We start from the raw sequence: 17,519 nt of genomic DNA, 5'->3' as shown, positions 1-17,519 counted from the left end.
GGTCAACCTCCCCCCTCAATTTAGTGAGAACTCTTTCGGCAGGTGCTCATTAGGGTTTGGGGCGTCGGCCACAAAGTCCCTATATAGACTTGACTTCCTGTGCAGCTAAAAACAACCATTCATCAACCAGACACTTCAACCACAATGCTATTGTTCACCGTTTTGACCCACAATCATTTGCGTCCTGTTTTATTCTCATTGTTTGACATCTCAACTGGGACCCTTCATTCCGCATCTAGCCTCTATTTTTTTGGTCCATGCTAGTGGTGTGACTCATGGACCTTCATGAATAGCTGGTGCAACCCAATCCAGCTATTCATGAAGGTCCATAAAGCTGAAATATCTGAACTAGTGAACGGATTGCTATTATTTTTCTTTTCATCTAGTACCAACCACGAGGTTGACATTTGTGGTTCAGTGTTAAATAACCTGACAACTATTGGAGAGATCGCCATGAAACTTGCAATAGATACTCAAGTTCCCAAGTGGATAGATCCTACTGACCCTGATGATCCTCTAACTTTTCCTTTAAAATGTCTCAACACTGACCCTGCACCATGGATTGACTCAAAACTTTGTACAGACATTCGTGGTTCCCAGACGACGTATTCTAATGACTTTTAACTCCAGCACCACCAGCAGGTTGACATTTTTGGCTCAAAGTTCCCAAGGCGATAAATTCAAGTCACTTTAGTGATTGTCTAACCACCATCAGGTCACAGTTTTCCCTTTCACAGGTTGATATTTTTGTTTTACCCTAAAATTTCTGCACAACTGTGGGATGAACTGCCATGGAATCTTGTAAAGATATTCATGGTCCCTAGAGGATCAATCCTACCGACTCTGACGATCCCCCTAACTTTTCTTCTAGCACAACCCCGGGGTTGACATTTTGGTTACTACTGAAAAGTCTCTACAACTAGTGAAGGGATTGCCATGAAATTTTGTACAGACGTTCATGGTCATCAGAGGATGAATTGTAATAACTTTGATCCCCTGACCTTTAATCTAGCGCCATCATCAGGCCAAAATTTCAGCTTATACAATATTTATACTGCTGAGGTAACAGAGTTAAATCAAGGGCCCGTGGCTCAACATGAACCAGACGGTCAGAACATGCCTCCTTTCACCCCTCTATCCTCCTCCTCTTCATCGTCATCCCATGTCTGTTTACACAAACAGGCTGTCTTTAGCGCAAGATAAGCAACAGAAACACACATCCAAGGTCACATATCTAATCCTCTCGCGTAGATCGCCAAAGGAAAATCAGCCTTCGAAAGGCCTTATCTGAACACAAACATATAGACGTGAGAAAGATGCCAACTCCGGCATTCCACATGGTCTTATCCTCCCACACACTTCCTTAATTATTTAATGACAAAGTCTCCAAAAAGCAACAATTTTAAACCTGCTGACAAAGTTGTCTGCTCATCTTTGCTAAACACACCTCTGTGGCTAAGGTGAATGCCGTTCAGTATTTATACGTCTGTGGGAAACACCCTTCCAAATTACAATGTGTCATCTCTCTAGCTCACACACAGTCAGGAAAGCATAATCGCTGCATGACTCCTTGAAGAAAAACTGAAGCAACACTGTGGTCCGGAGCTGCTGCTAAAAGTGTAGCCTGTGTGCTTTTCATACCGCATCTGAGGAAGGCAATTGGCCAACATGCCGGGAATATGAGGGGGGTAAAATTAGAAAGGTGCTCCGCGGTCGAGGCAAACTCCCAAGAGGATCGGGTACCTGCATGTGCTCGCGAAGCATTTTTTTAAGACCTTTCGAGACAGTTCTCACCTGACGCAAACCCGACAAAAATAGATCAATTTTCCATTAAATACTAGGAGTAAAAGATGTTAAACTACTACTGAGCAATATCAAAAAAAGAAACACAAGGAAACTAAAAGAAAGCCACAAACTCACCCAAAATTAACTTCATGTCCAGTTCTGCATTCTTGTGAGTTGATACATAGAAAGATTTAATGACACCGTGAACAAAAAAAGTGATCATTAAGAAGTGAATAAGGGATTTTTGACCCTTGTTTTATATTGTTTTTAACACTGACACGTATTTTACTGTACAATGTGGCTTCTTTTCCAGTGTACACATGCGACACACTTGCTTACTACATATCACAGCTACATTCACCGTACTGTATACACTATACTGGGTTACACTCAACTTTAACCCCTGTATTTAAACAGTTATATCTGCTTATAACGACATTATAGTGCATTATAGACTATTATATGGTTCAGATAGTTCTAATCAAGTCTAATACAAAATCTCAGTAACTTTGAAATTTTTTTTTATTTTTTCATATCCCGGAAAAATAGCGCCTCAACTTTCCTCAACGGACTGAGCCTTCACTCGTGACAGCCTCGGGGCGTCTTGATGGCGTACAGATGATGGGCACACGGGTGTCTAAATTTTCATGTCTGGTGTATGATATCCATCTGCATGAAAGGTTTCTCTCACAATCAAAAGACGTGCAATTTAGGTGAGCTGGAGCTCTACAATTCTATTTGTATTTGAATCTATTTGTATTTTATTTAATTTCATCTAATTTTTAAAATCTAATTTTATTTCATATCAATTAATTTTATTCTGGTTTTACGGCTTGTTGTTTCCGAATGTTCCTCTAATGTTTTTCTTTTCCTATGTAAGGTATTTTGAATTTGTCTGCGATCGAAAAGCGGCCCTGCCTTGGCTACGGTAAATTACCCGAAGGTGTTAAAATATGTTGGTCTGTCTATAAATGCATTGTGTTATGACAGACTGGTGACCTGTCCATTTGCAGCCTGCCTTTCGCCCAATACATGCTGGGTTAGACTCCAGCCTCCAATGACCCCCAACAGGAAAGTATACTGATCAATGGATGGAATTTTAAGCTCAGAACACAGAAGACAACAGTTCAAAATGCTTCGTCCTTCCAAATTTTGTCAGTAAGTCAAACGGTGTGTCTCAGACATCACCTGAGAGACGTAGACTTGACAGACAGACACAAAATTCAGCACAAAAAAAAGAAAATAAATGAAACTGGGAATGAATTCCCCGACTTACTAAGAAGCTTTAAAAGAGAGCCCTTAAATAAAAATCACTCCTTTATTCCACAGTTTTGATAGCCAACGTTTACAACCAGATCACAGACAGTGAAGAGGCCAAGAGAGTAACTTACATGAAACTTACAATGCGGGAAAAGGTTCAACCACCTTCCCGCTACAATGCCCGAGGAGGAGAAAGACACTTGACAGGGTAGAAGTGTTTCATTTCAAAATGGGGTTCCCGCCCTTCAAACATTTTTTTGGGATATTAACAACATGTTGTGGAAGTCATCTTCAATGTACACACTTATGAGTCGGCAGTTCTTTTTGTCCAGCTGTGATAAGTGGTAGTGAATCAAGGTGTTGCCATGCATTAGTCAATAAAATGGAGGCTTTTTTTTGGGGGGGGTCCAAAGATGCCTTAGGTTAGGCCAAGACTATCACACGTTCTTGGTCTTCAGCAGGTAAAAATGGCATTTTGGGATCAAACCCTTGGAAAACCGGGATGGTTTTTTTTTTCACTCAAACTTCACACACAAACAAATTACAGCTATAAACGTCGGTCTTTGTAAACAGTCACACAGGACAGTGCGTTGCAGTAAGTGCTTTATTTAATTGTATATGTGCTTTTGTGTATATGGTGGCAACAAGGTGGAAGAAGTGAGTTGGTTATTGTTTTCCCTGGTTGGTCCAGTAAGGGCTTAAAGGCAGAGTAATGTTCTGCTCGACAGTCTCCAGATACCGGGCAGTAGTGCTGGGTAATGCAGTCTGTACCCCGTATGTTCACAGTTTAATGGTCCACATGTCTGAAGCACACCCGGAGAGAACATCTCTCAATCCACATGGGGCTTTATTCATTTAGTTCTTGTCCTGCCGGGGCAGCTGACCGCTGCGGCTACCGCGCCGTGACCATCCACAGGCCCAGTGCCACGTTGGCCGCCAGCAGGGCGCTGCCCGCCAGCAGCAGGAAGAAGCCAATCAGCTCGCGTTTTTGGCGGTCCGTGACCACAGTGACCAACGTGGCCTCCAGCAGAGCGTTCAGCATCCACTGACCGTCGAGAGCGAAGCACGGCACAGAGTTGACTACAGCTAACGCACCAGAGAGGGACACCACGTATCTGAGAGAGAACAGGGCTAAGGATGATAAACACAATAATTCATATATACACGTTTAAGGAGTTTGGCCCTTTGATCAGTTTATCCAGTAACCAGTAGAACGATAGAAAACAGAAATATCAGTGTTTCCCTGCAGGGTTCACCAAGTTACATTTAAGACTTTTTAAGACGATGATGAAGATGATAACTATTTATTATTATAATCGTATTTTTCAGTTTTTTCCAGCAGTATAAAACAGTCATTTCTTTTGATATGATTAATTAAACCAACGCAACCTGGACCCAGATGAGTGACAGAAAGTGGACGGATGGACTAACCAGCAGCAGATGATTCATTCGTTTAATTCAATTCCGTTTTTGCTCAAATCCACACTTGCCCATAAAGAAGGCAACGAGCTGCCACCACCGCTGCTGCTGTAGCTACTAAAGCTTGACCTCACTAAAACGAGATTAAGCTTTAATTTATAGTTGTATAACGTCTACTGACAGCCTACAATCACACACAAAAACAATGTATGACTGCCAGAGACAGGCGCAAGAAAATATCTAAGACATTTGTAAATTACATGTAAGGTTTTTGTTTAATACCTTTAAAGAAAAGGTAAAGGTGAACCTTCGGTTTCGAGGAAGCTAATTTTGAGCCTCTTCAAGGGCCTGCAAGTTGCCCTGACTACCCACAGAAAATCTAAAGTCGCCGCAGCCCTAAAAGCTAGGGATCACTATCATCCATCACCTGATTATGTGGGGAGCCGAGTCCTTTACACATGGAAGGATACTTGCAGAAGGTCTCCAGGAAGACAGGCAGATCCAGGTGGAGGAAACCGAACCGGGGGACAAAGTTGGTCAGGCTCACTGGGGAAGACAAAACACAGGAGGGCTTCACTGTCACACTGCTGGACTTTATTTAGACGTTTTCCCGTTAAACACTTTATAAATCTGTCTCTCGACTGTCCTAAACAGCCTCTTCCTTCTCTTTCGCTGTACCTCACTTACGACTGGAGAATCAGTGTGAACAGCAATTATATGAAAATTACAGATACAAGTAGCTTTTTAAACAGAAGATGCAACCAATTTTTGTATTGTTATTTACAAATAACAAAAAATGAAAACATTATTTGTAACTTTAAAGTTAAATTATTAGTAGTTATTATACATTAGTCGCCATCGTTTGACTCTCAAAATGCTAAATATACTTCTGGTTCAATTGATAATTTCTTAAAGTTTCAAACTTTTGTGTAAAATGGTGAAATAAACAATGAAATATAGAAGGGAGGTAACATTTTGTCACCGTACACACAAACTGTACGTACCAGCGTACTGAAGGTGCGGCGGATATCCCACAAACAGCATGTGCGTGTTCGGAGGGTGCGTGACACGGATGAAGCGCGTCTGGTTCTCCAGCGAGGGAGTGACGCAAACGCTGGCGGCGTGGGAGTGCACGGCGCAGTCGTCGTCCGTGCGACACACTCGCGTCCCCGTCACCATCTTACGCACTGGCATGCAGGCGTACTGCAGCCACAGGGTTACAAGAGGAACGCAAATATGAGAAAAATAAGAGAAGTCAGTAACTTTTCCTGTTGTTGCCTTTGTCGTTTTTTTGGTTTGTAGTACTCGTGTGTCTTTCTCCTCTGTTATCTTGGGGTTTTTTTTTTCTTTTAACATCTCTTCACTCATGATAGTGCCTTTATTTATTTTTTTTTTGATGTTGCACTTTTTCTTCTTCGGTTAATCTTGGTTAACCTATTTGCTGCTGGCCGTCTTTTCCCCCAGTGACCGTGAGCTGTTCGTAAAGCAAAGCTGCATAGAAATTGTCACATAAAATGTGTGAAGACATTTTTTCGCAGCCAGCATACAGGAATTGGAGTACCATTAGAAAAGCATAAGTACATCAAAAAGAAATGTAATGGAGGGACAGTGTTTTACTTTTTTGTAACATTAAGATTTTGTATTTTTAGCTTTTTTTTATATTATATTGCTGAAATGTGGCTTTGTGTAATAATAATTGCCCTTTTTGTGCATCCAAGTCATGTAGTTGCAAACAAAGTAGCCAAAAATAGGAATAAAAAGAACTGAATTGAATAAAGGGAGCGATATAAATATGCTCGACTGTATAAAATGGCTTGGAAACCTGTTCACATGATAAAGCTTGTCATGAAAATCCCCCGCCTGTGCGAGTGTGCGTCACCTCTCTCTCCCTGCTGTTCCTGCCCTGTGGTTTAATGTAAGAGAAACAGAGGTCTGTCAGGCTGTTGTTGCTGCAGCAGTCCATCGTTCCATCCAAACGCTTGAAAGCTTCACGGGGGAGGGGGTAGGAAAAGGAAGGAAAAAAAAAAAAAAAAAAATGGATGGGTGAGAGAGAAGCAGATTCGGGCTGGAAGACTGAAAATCACAAAGGAAACTCTGGAAATATGTCACATCGCACCCATATAGGTGGATGGCGGTAATGTTTTCTTTTCCCCCTCAGTTGTTATATCTAGCCTCAGCAGGTGGTTTGGCGAGAAAAGAGCATCACACACCTCATGACATAACTCAGATTTATCCTGATGCCTCCTCATACGTCCCCCGGATCTCTCGCTGCGTACTCACAAACACAGACCTAACTGTTTGTGCTGTAATAATAATGATAGTGACGTTTGCTCGCATAGTACTTTTCTTAACACCACTGAAAGTGCTTTCGCAAAGAACATGAGATACAGTGGTAAACTGCAGTAAAGGGATGAAAATAGGGCTGCGACGAACATTTGTTTTCATTATCGATTAATCTGCCAACTTTTTTTTTTTTCAATGAAAGGCTCATAAATCAAGTATTTAAAAAAAAAACAGCGGGGCGCCCACAGTGGTGCCGGCAACACGCCTGATTTGTCCGACTAACCAACCAGACACCTGAACATCTGAAGAAAAACAGTTGCCGATTTACGTTCCGACAATCTCTAATAAACCCATCCTTGCTGCTGCTCTAGATGAAATTATGGTGTATTGATAAAGCAATGAACATTTCTGTCATTTATCGCTAAATTATGAAGTCTGGAGTGAGAGACTGGAATAATTATAGACCCCAGAGAAACAGCAGGAGCTCTGATTGGCCAGCTTTTACTTTTTTTTTTTTTTTAAATGTATCAATTTATGAACTGATTATGATTAAGCAGTGAATATGTCTCTAATTATTTCAGAGGCAGAGTGCTAACTCGTTGCTGAATCTACACCAACAAAATGAGGAATTAGCTGCTGAGGTAAGGAAAAAAAAAAAAAGGGCCAGTTTTCATTTCCCTGTTACTTTAAATATGTCCTTCTTTTATTTTGACGGAGCCTACAGGTGCCCTCGGGGTACAAACAGCACGCTCACCTCGACCATGGGCCCAGCTGGGCTGCAGGCTGGCGACGGGGACACAGTATCCAGTCTGCGGGGTGTGAGAGAGGTGAGACAGGCAGCTGCTCCAGTCCTCCACTCCCCTGACCGGACAGTCCTCCAGCCCCGTCACGATGTCCCCGACTGTCAGGCCGCGCGGACCATCGGCCACCGAACCCTGGTCCGAACACACACGCGGAAATATAAACGCTCTATTATCCTTATTGTTTTTCGCCTATATTATTGTTGGGTATTTTATTCCATTTAATTTCGGGACTATTCTCAATCGAGTGATTTTAATTGCTTCCAACTCCCAGCAAGAGGGAGAATAAGTGCATTTCTGTTCCCTTAAGCCTGCGAGTATAATCAAACCTTAAACATAACAAGATGATTAACGCATAGAAACCTTGTTGCACTCACCTGCACGACCTCGATGACCAGTGCCCCGGCTCCAGTGGAGTACATGGGAAACATAAGGACAGGCAACAGGAAGAGGAAGGCTAACGCTGCCACACACAGAACAAAGTTGTGCCAGACTCCTATAGCAGAAGGAAAGAAATAAAAAGAAAAAAATACAGAAAATGTCTTATATTTTCACACATTCAGCTTTGATTTAATTCAAATTTTAGTTTGGCTGTTTTTTTTTACTTTTTAAGGCATTCATTTATACTGCTTGATTAAGTATAAATAGGGCGGCAGCTATCAATTATCTTCAGTATTGATTACTCTACTAGTTCATATCTTGATAAATCGACTAACTGCTCGGTCCATCAAATGTCTCAAACAGATTCAGTAGGGATTATCAATTAATCTGCTGATTATTTTGTGGTTTAATCAATTAATTAAAACAGTGAAAATTGTCCGTGATAATATCCTACAGCACCAGGGGACGCCATTAAACCTCTTGCTTGGTCGAACCGACAACCTAGTACATACAAATATTCCATTTACTATAATGTAAGACCAACACAAGCAGTGAATTCTCACATTAGAGAACCATCGATTCTTTTTCCCATTTTCGCCTGAAACAATCACCCGACTATCAAAACTGTGGGCGTGGTATTTTTTTTTCCCCCCCGTCGACAAATCGATTAATCGACTGATCGCTGCAGCTCTCTTCCAAAGACTTCAAACTTCTCAGATATAAACCTTAAATATCGTAAAGATTATAAACACGATCGAGTTACATCTACCAAACAGGGACACCCTTTTTAAACTGAAGCTAGTGAAAAGCCAAGTCAGACCAGGATTGTATATGGAGTCTGGATACCGTTTTACAGCTGCTCTCTTATGTTCTCCATATATTTGGACTATAGGATGCTGCGGCAAAACGGTAACCACTGTGCACTAAAAATAACCAGCCATACCCTCCTAATTATGCAAGAAAAACACAGGCAGACGCCCAAAAACCACATGGGCAAATGTCTCGTTGCCTGACGAGGTCAAGGGGACAATTTTTTTTGGGGCCCGAAACGCACGGCATTGGGTGCGGAGCCACCGTTCAAATACGATGACAGCGGCATTATGCGACAGACTAGGCAGAGTCTCTGGTCGGGGGAAGATTAATAGCTTAAGACAGCGAGATATTTTGAGTAAATTCTTTCTTCATGGGAATAAAAGTCGCCCTGTTTTTTATGTCTGAAAATGTAGGCACTGGCTGCTTCCTACATCCTAATTAAAGTGAGGAAATTCCCAGAATGATTGATGGGATTTTAATTGAGAACTGCAGGCCAGAAATCAAAGTTGCAGTCATTTCTGATATCGACTTTTCAGTACAAAAACAAAGTTGCATGACCTATTTCTACGGGGAATAAATAATAAACATGTTATGTGAGAACCCCCCAAGAACAGAGAGATCTCCGCTGTGGACAGAGAGACAGAGAGATAAATAAACACAGCATGCTGTTATGTCACCCTGTCTCCCTCCCTCCCTCCCTCCCCGTCCCTCTCCCTCGCTCGCTCACTCTCTGGTTAGCTGGCTGGATGTCTCCGTTTCACGCCTGCAGTCCCCACCCGACTTGCTTTCTTGCCGCACTAAGCAAAGCGAGACGCCTGAAGGAAAACTTGCGCCTGCTTTATGTACCGCTGGGTAGTTGAATCTGCAACCAGGCATCGTATCTCATAAATTGGTCGAACGTATTGTACGTGAAATCATAATCTGCGATGGGACTATAGTTTTAAGAGAAAAGTAGTGGAGTTACAAAGTACGCTATTTGCTTCTGAAGTATAGAGCAGCGAAAAGCTGAAATACTCAAGCAAAGTACAAGTACCGCTTCATTTTAAAGGCAAATGTTGCACTTTTTATTCCTCTTCCTTTACATGGCAGCTATGGATACTTTGCAGCGTAAGGTTTTTCATACAAAACATGTGACTCAACGCTAAAATATAATACACTGTGACATCAAGTCCTTAAAGTGTGTTTAATGTGTATAATACAGGTAACCTAAAAATATTGTAAATCATCAAACCAAAATAATTTGAACTGAGTCAGGATTTCTTAACAAATTTAGCACTATTCATAGTGATCATACGGTTACAGTCCAAAGAAAGAAATTCACTTTTCATGCTAAGCATCATTCGCCTTTTACCCCAATTACCGGCAGCTTTTTTTTTTGTCGTTGTCGGCGTTGATCCAACTGCATCTTTCACCAAACCTTAGCAAAAATGGACACCAATTGTTTCTTTCTTTTTAACGTCTTCTACTTTGCTAATCCAGAAAGAGGGCACCGTCGCCGTCTTCTCTCTCTGATGTCTTAACCCTTGATCGTCGAGTTTCTGCAGTGTTGAACTACATTTATGATTTTTTTTATTTTTAAACACCACATAGAATGTACTTTAATACCTCCACGGCCATAGAATGACAGAAAGACCAGTAGGCACAAAACAGCCTACAATCTTTTATTAAGAAGATTAATGAATTTACATGTACGTCGCATTTTTTTTTGTACTGTCCATCTGTATAAAACAACAGTTCCTAATACAGCTAATCAAAACCTGACGGATGGACTAACCAATCCAAAGAATGACCACTGAAGCATCTGCTTATTATGAGTTGGTGCCCTTCCTGGCGACTACAGCTGACAGCCATGAGGGGGTTTGTTACAAGGTATATCGGTGCTGACGGCAAACTCCGGGACCACAACAGCCGCGTGCGGCACGATCCACTGTCACAACAATCCCACTTTGGGTTTATTGATACACAACGTCTCCCGGAAGCCCGCGAGCGGATAAACGAACATCTAGAAGCCAACGTTAATGCCTAACAGCAGGCAGGAGAAAATATTCAAGACTTCAGTACATGAAATCTAAGACTTTTTAACACCTTCTAAAGCCTTTTAAGACTTTTCAAGACATGCAGATTCCTCTTATGCTATTTTTTTTGCAGTACTTTGTATCTCTGCCGTTCCAAACCTGCCTCCTTTGCTGCTTTCTAATCAACAACTGAGCTATTTTTGTAAACCAGACTGCGATGAAATAATCAGTCGTTAACCGGCTCCCACTGATCACCTACTGTGGCCCGCAGGAGACATCAGTCACATTCATGCGTGAATAAGCACCAGCTCCACCAATCGATTCATTAAAAAAAAAAAAAAATCTAATTTTCCTAATTGCAGAGTGAAATGATTTGATGCGAGGCAGCTGTCTGGTGCTCAGAAATAAAAAGACCTCAGAGTGACCTTCACTGGAAGAAGTGGAATGCGTTTCTAACACCACGCCTGTAATAACTGTGATTAATCGCCGTGATCACGTTTGCTGGCGAAATAATCAGGATCAGCATCTCCGTCCTGAGGAGCCAGCAACCGATGCGTGGGTTTCAAACGCTTACCGGCGCAGAAGATGCGGAGCTGCTGCGTGGGGGACACGAGGTTCAGGTGAGTGGTGAAGAGGTCCACGAAGGCGCCGGGATACACCACAAACACAAACATGCCGAAGCCGTTCACTCGCACTTGCTCCCTGCAAAGGGGGGGTGAAGGAGACTGCATTAGGCGCATTACTCATCACGTCCTTCCAGATGCAGCCAGTAACATGAGGGACAGAATCACGCCAAACCTGGCTGAAAAATCTCTCAATTTACACGTAAAACAGCTACAGTGCGTGTGTGTAGCTGATGAGACTTGTTTAAAACTAAATCAAGTTAATGACAAAATCAGTATCCCTATAGTACCCACCATAGCGTGGGAATTAAGCCTTAATGGCTAGCGGATGATCATCGGCCCGCCGCTTGCCATTGTATAAACATCCTGTGTTATGGAAGAAGCGAGCCCTTTACCTCAGTGCTGCCACGGCGTGGCCCAGCTCATGTATAACTCCGCTGAGCAGCAGGGCGATGAAGAAGTAGGCCAGCTGACTGGTGGGCAGATTGACGCCAGGGACCTGAAGTCACACCCGAAGACCGAAGGAGAAGACACGGAAACACGACGTGAACACAAAACACCCAAGGCTTTGAGATGAATTTTATGTGTATTTCAAACCTTTTATAGAAGATTTTCTTTTTCCTAAAATACGATCTTTCATCCACCCCTGCACATTGGGCAAACAAACACTCCCTTCGTATCACTAAGGTGTGTTGTCTTCCTCCCCGTCGTCTTTTTCTGTCTGCTTCTTCATAACTGTGTCGTGTTTTTCGGAAGCTGCGGATTTCTGTGCGGTCTGCCTTTTCCAACCCCACCCTCCCCCGTCAGCCGTGTGCTGCTTCTCCAGGCTGAACGCTCGCTTATAAATGGCCCGCAAATAGCCTCCCATGAATCACCTCCAAAAAGGTCCACTGGGGATAGCGCTCACATTAATGCCCGTCTATTTGACACCTCAATGAATAAAAAGTGAACAGGACGAAAATGCAAAATAGGAGCCCTCGTCATAACGGGGGGCTTTTTTTCGGCCCCTCGTTTGAATTTCAGTCTTTGTAAGAACTTTCAAGGACACTTATGCTCTGAGCTCCAGTTAATCTCTGACCCTGTAGACGGAAGAGAGATACACAATGCTTTACAAGTCAAACTTAAGTGAGTATTTGATCCAGAGTACATCTTTGCAGCGGTCTGAAACGTAGTTTAATGCCGCAAAGGAACACCGACACCGGGAAACAACACATCCCCTGCCTAATTCACCGGCCGTGAGTCACCTTTAAAAGCCCATAAATGTCCAGTGCGTTGTGCACGTACCACCACCTGCAGGACCTGCTGACCTCCTATCCGGGGGTTGTCCGTGGTCATCTGAGCGAGCGTCTGCTGCAGCGTCTTTATGAGCAGCACCACTGACCCCAGCATGGCCACTATGCCAAACACCAGACCGCTGTTGAACCTGGGAGAGATTTAAAAATAAATAAATAAAACGGCACAGCAGAGAATTTATTTCGAGCGGTGCAATTTGGCCATACTTTATTACCATATCAACCTGATACATTTGTCTGAAGATTAAAATAAAAGCTTGGAGGATTTTTTCGGAGCCAAACCACTGAATCAGCCTAGAGCTTCTAGACCTCTCCTGTCGGATCAGATTCACTTCTATTATCCATTTTATTGCTGTTTGTATAAGTTCATGACAAAAGTAATTGAATAAGTACTATTCTAAAGCACTAGTGATTAATTAGCTTAAGCTGGTCAACTGGAAAATCTTCCAAAAACTCGTTGCTTTTCTTTAAAAGCAGGAGCATGAAAGAGTGGATGAGGAAAGTACAGAAATAAGGCAGGAACAGTTCATTCAAATAATTGCACAGCTGTCCTCACCACAGGTAAAGGGCCCGGGGGTTGATGCGGGCGCAGTACGCAAACAGCCGGTTGAACATGGCGGTCTGCCACCTCACGTGGAACGGAGACAACATCAGCCCTCGGCTCGCCAGCCACGACTCGTAGCCGATGCGGTGCGTCGCGGACGACTGTGGGACAGAGACGGAGTGGGTGGAAAAGGGGACTTAGGCCGGGACACTTTGTGCCCCGAGCGGTGCGTCTTACAGGCTGAAAAATAGTCACGTCGCTGCTCTCCGATGGATGAGCAGCGCTCAGTGACCCCTTTATCAGGTACACCTGTACAACTGTTCTGCCGTGAAGTTCATTTTTAAGATGCCTATAATGTTCATTATAAGTACAGTGAGGTAAGCAAGTATGTGGACAGTGGCACAATTTTTGTAATTCTGCCTTCATTTCTTAACCATCACGAGCCCAAACGTGCAGCCAGAGTCACACAGAACTATCTACAGGGTCCAGAAGAGCGAGGAGTCCTGCAACAGAAGGTCGGGCCACCCCCCAACAGAACCCTGATCTCCGCGTCATGGAGTCAGTCTGGGATCACACGCAGGGACAGGAGACACTGGGACAGACTAAATCCACAGAAGAATGGGGGCAGGTTCTCCCGGATGCCGGGAGCAATTTGGAACTGGTGCTGTTTTACAAGGCAAAGGGTGGTCACAGCAAATATTGAATCCCCCCCCCCCCGTTTCCTGCATTTTTTTAATGGCGTTAACTGATAAATTAAAAACTACTGAACCTGAAACTTTTGCACCGTACTGTGTGTATTTACCCAAACAACCCACTCACCACACCTGAAAACTACCAACGTGTTGTACACATTGGAACAAATGGCTGTCACCCTGCAGATGGATGCTAGATGGAGGTTTTTGTTTTTTATTTTCAAGAGACCAGGAGGTACTCGGAAAGACCACCGACATGCAGGTGTTGTGATCAGACTCCAGACTGCCACGTTACTGCTCCTGACACAAAATAAATAACTACCTGGCTGCAGGTTTTTTTTGGGTCCAGTCATTTTCACTCTTATGGCCCAAGATCACAAATGTGTCTCTATGGGACCAATTTGTACAACGTCCACCGACCTTACCTCACTTCACCTGATCCTTTATCTCCTCCTACTATAGTCTGTATGTTTCTCTGTATGCGTTAATTATGATTCGTGATGGATTTCATCCAGCTCCTTGCAAGGTCTGGGGGGACAATGAGCCCAGTTTAGTTGCCCCTCAAAACAGTCTTGTAGCAGCACTAGCCCACATTAGGTCTGTGGACACCGTAACTGTAGGATTCTTACATTATCTTTCTCCCTGTATTATTGCTGGCAGCTTGTTTAAACGCCATAAAACACGAGCATATATTCACCCTAAGCAGCGTGTCGGCCAGATAGACAGCACACCAGGCTGCCATCACACACACCAGCAGAGACACGGGGATCATGGTGCATCGAGAGGACGGGATCAGCCGCGCAGCGCCGTCTCCATCACTCCCTCGGCCCGCTCTTTGTCTCGCAGCTAGCCGCGGTCACGCATTACAATGTCGGCATTTTCTACTGGATGTGAGGGAAGGCGGCGTTTGTTTTCAGAGGCGCTCTGCGTGGAAAGAACCGTCAGCACTGCGCGACAAACTCTTCCTGGTGGGGTTTCTTCTTCTGCTTCTTCTGCTCCTTCGAGGGGGGAAACAGCAGCGACCAAGCAGAGCACTACCGCCACCAAGTGTTCAACTGGAGGACTTTCCATTTCCACTTTCTTTCTTTCTTTCTTTTTTCTTTCTTTTTCTTTTTCTTTCTTTCTTTAATTTCAAACGTACAGACATTGCATCTGAGCATCATCCAAGCATTAGTACATAAACAATTCAATAAACAGACTAAATAAAATTATGTAAAAATATGCCTGGGCAGTCCATTTGAAAGTAATTACAACAAAAGAGAGGCACAAAAGGGGCTAAAGCATTTTAAATCTTTACTAGAAGCAGTATTTGACAAAAATAAATAAATAATAATGATATGATAATGATAGATGGGACAGCATTAAAGCACAAGCAGTCGATTAATCAATCAGTCGATTGACAGGAAATAATCGGCAGCTATTTTGATTATCGATTAATCGTTTAATCAAAGAAACAAAGAAAGGGTAAAAAAGACAGAAATACAAAAAAAAAAATTACACTTAAAAAAGTCAAAAACCAAAAAGAAATACAGTGAAAATAAAGACAGAAAGAAAGACAGACAGACAGACAGACAGACAGACAGACAGACAGAAAGAAAGAAAGAAAGAAAGAAAGAAAGGGCTTTGAGATGGATATGATGTTATGCTGAGCTCCTGAAGGCAGCACTAGTCCTTGAAATGGGGTCCAGAGCATTCAATCAGAGTTTGCAGAGCTACTTTGCCTGAGCTGCAGCGAGAAAAAAAACAAAAAACAAAAAAAAAAACATCTCTGTGTCCAGATATTGGATTTCATCCTACCCAAAGGTCAGGAGGGTGAAGGAACACCAATAAATGTGCTCGGACTGACACAGACACAAAACACAGAAACCAGCTCCCAGTCTGACTCATTAGGCCACAAATGCGAACGGGGAACATACGGTAAACCTGCTCACGGATAAGCCTTCGTGTGTTGGCTGCACTTCAAATCGACATGGCCAGTGTCCCAGTGCCCCACGGAGACTCCAGTTTACATGTTTACATCCAGTAACCTGAAGACAAAGGTTGGGAAGTCACTTTGTTTGGGAACAATGTGAGAGTAAAGGTCAACTCTGCTGCAAACCTCCTTTTTTTTTTTTTTTATTACCAAATTTAAATTCTAATCTAAATCCCAGCACCAAATCTACAGCTCGCCCACCCCCTGACCCAAACCTTGAACTGAAGCTCTCGTCCAAAAAAGCTCTAATTTAAGGAATTCAGTCGCTCACTGGTAAAAAAAAAAAAAAAAAAAAAATACAAGAACAATGCAGATACTGGGAATAAATGCAGTCTCTTTACTGGCACTCAGGTTGTTCAATAAAATAAAAGAGAGAAATCAAATGACAATGACTAAAGATACATATAAGTGATAGTTAAAAAATAGGCAAAGAAAAACCAGTGGAGAAGATTAAAGATGAAAGATTCCCTCCGGACATGTTTTAAAACATCTTAAAGTATTAGTTTGTGTCCTATATGCAATTAAAGATGAATTTTGCACCACGTCGGAACTATATAAAGTGTAATAATAAAAAGACAGCGCTTTACGATTTGATCAAGCTTCATGAGCTCTTATCATTTCATTATATATTTTGCTTGAATGGTCCATTACCAAACCAATTTGCAGTCAAATTACCCCGAGCCAAATGCCACGCAGCAGGAAGGTTTGGTGCCCACTGTACCCGACCCGGTAACGCGGACACGCCGGGGATCTCTACCCCGGGGAGTCGCTCCCAACTACCGCACACTCAGCGCGGCCTCTGCCTTCACGCGTGGCTGTCCTCCCGGTGCGGTTCGGCCCCGGCCTCCCGAGGCGACGGCCTTGCACCCGGGCCGTGGTGTATTAGACGCAGACAACACACTCAGGGATCTGTGATGGGTAAGGACTGCCTCTGCCAACAGGTAAGACCAGCGTGCGGTCGCGCGGGCCGTATTTGCATACTTTGAAATACATAACGAGCCCGCGGTTTGAGTCTCTTCATTTTACTATCGCGGCACGCAGTAGGGGGATTTTCATAGGTGAGACTGGAGAGGAGACTGAAGAGGCCGCGGTTCCGTGCAGTCGAGGTGGATGGCTTCATCTGAGGAACCGGCCGAGCAACATATTTAAGGAAAGGCAGGTGGAATCGGTGAACGCGCACACTCCAAGAGACTTCAGATATACAGGAACACGTGCGCAGACAGAAGCGCACGCGCACACACACACAAACACACACACACACACACACACACACACCTTTTACCCAGATCACTGTGTGCATCAATGTTTAAATGCAGACTTACCAGCATAACTACTTATGTGTGTGTATTAATGTGTGTGTGTGTGTGCGTGCGTGTGTGTGTGTGTGTCAGAGCTGAAATAGGGCAGTTCCATTTTAGTCACTGAGATTAGGAGGAGTGTTTTGAGGACTGAAGTGTCAGGATTTGAGGAAGATGCAGTAAAAAAATGACACCGATTGCATTTGTGAATATCACATAACCAGGCAGTTTGGTGTTCGAGTGTTTCCGGCTTAAATGTCAATTTTTTTTTTGAATGAGAGTTTGGTCTTGCAGTTCAATTATTTCGGCTCAAAGACAATCAGCTCAAAAATCCTTAAAAAG

The 17,519-nt window shown here is 43.2% G+C and overlaps 1 protein-coding gene across 1 annotated transcript; it reads right to left on the bottom strand.

Moving 5' to 3' along the window:
- Positions 1–3,084: 3,084 nt before the first annotated feature.
- Positions 3,085–14,679, bottom strand: mbtps2 (membrane-bound transcription factor peptidase, site 2). Its single transcript, XM_040127501.1, has 11 exons — positions 14,605–14,679; positions 13,228–13,376; positions 12,664–12,802; positions 11,775–11,878; positions 11,331–11,458; positions 7,925–8,043; positions 7,502–7,682; positions 6,344–6,450; positions 5,469–5,667; positions 4,935–5,010; positions 3,085–4,160 (listed from the first exon to the last, which is right to left on the bottom strand). The coding sequence occupies exons 1-11, from the start codon at positions 14,677–14,679 to the stop codon at positions 3,938–3,940; spliced, it is 1,500 nt and encodes a 499-aa protein (XP_039983435.1). The 3' UTR covers positions 3,085–3,937.
- Between the last annotated feature and the right edge of the window lie 2,840 nt (positions 14,680–17,519).

The sequence above is a fragment of the Xiphias gladius genome, chromosome 5 (assembly GCF_016859285.1).
Source record: "Xiphias gladius isolate SHS-SW01 ecotype Sanya breed wild chromosome 5, ASM1685928v1, whole genome shotgun sequence".
Classification (NCBI taxonomy): Eukaryota; Metazoa; Chordata; class Actinopteri; order Istiophoriformes; family Xiphiidae; genus Xiphias; species Xiphias gladius.
This window is presented reverse-complemented; position numbering and strand designations above follow the sequence as displayed.

Coding starts and splice junctions, on each gene's coding strand:
- mbtps2 (XM_040127501.1), bottom strand. CDS start 14,679: ATGATCCCCGTGTCTCTGCTGGTGTGTGTGATGGCAGCCTGGTGTGCT. Junction 11,459..11,774: donor CACGCCGTGGCAGCACTGAG/GTAAAGGGCTCG, acceptor CCCCCTTTGCAG/GGAGCAAGTGCGAGTGAACG. Junction 5,668..6,343: donor GGAACAGCAGGGAGAGAGAG/GTGACGCACACT, acceptor CTGTGGCTGCAG/TACGCCTGCATGCCAGTGCG.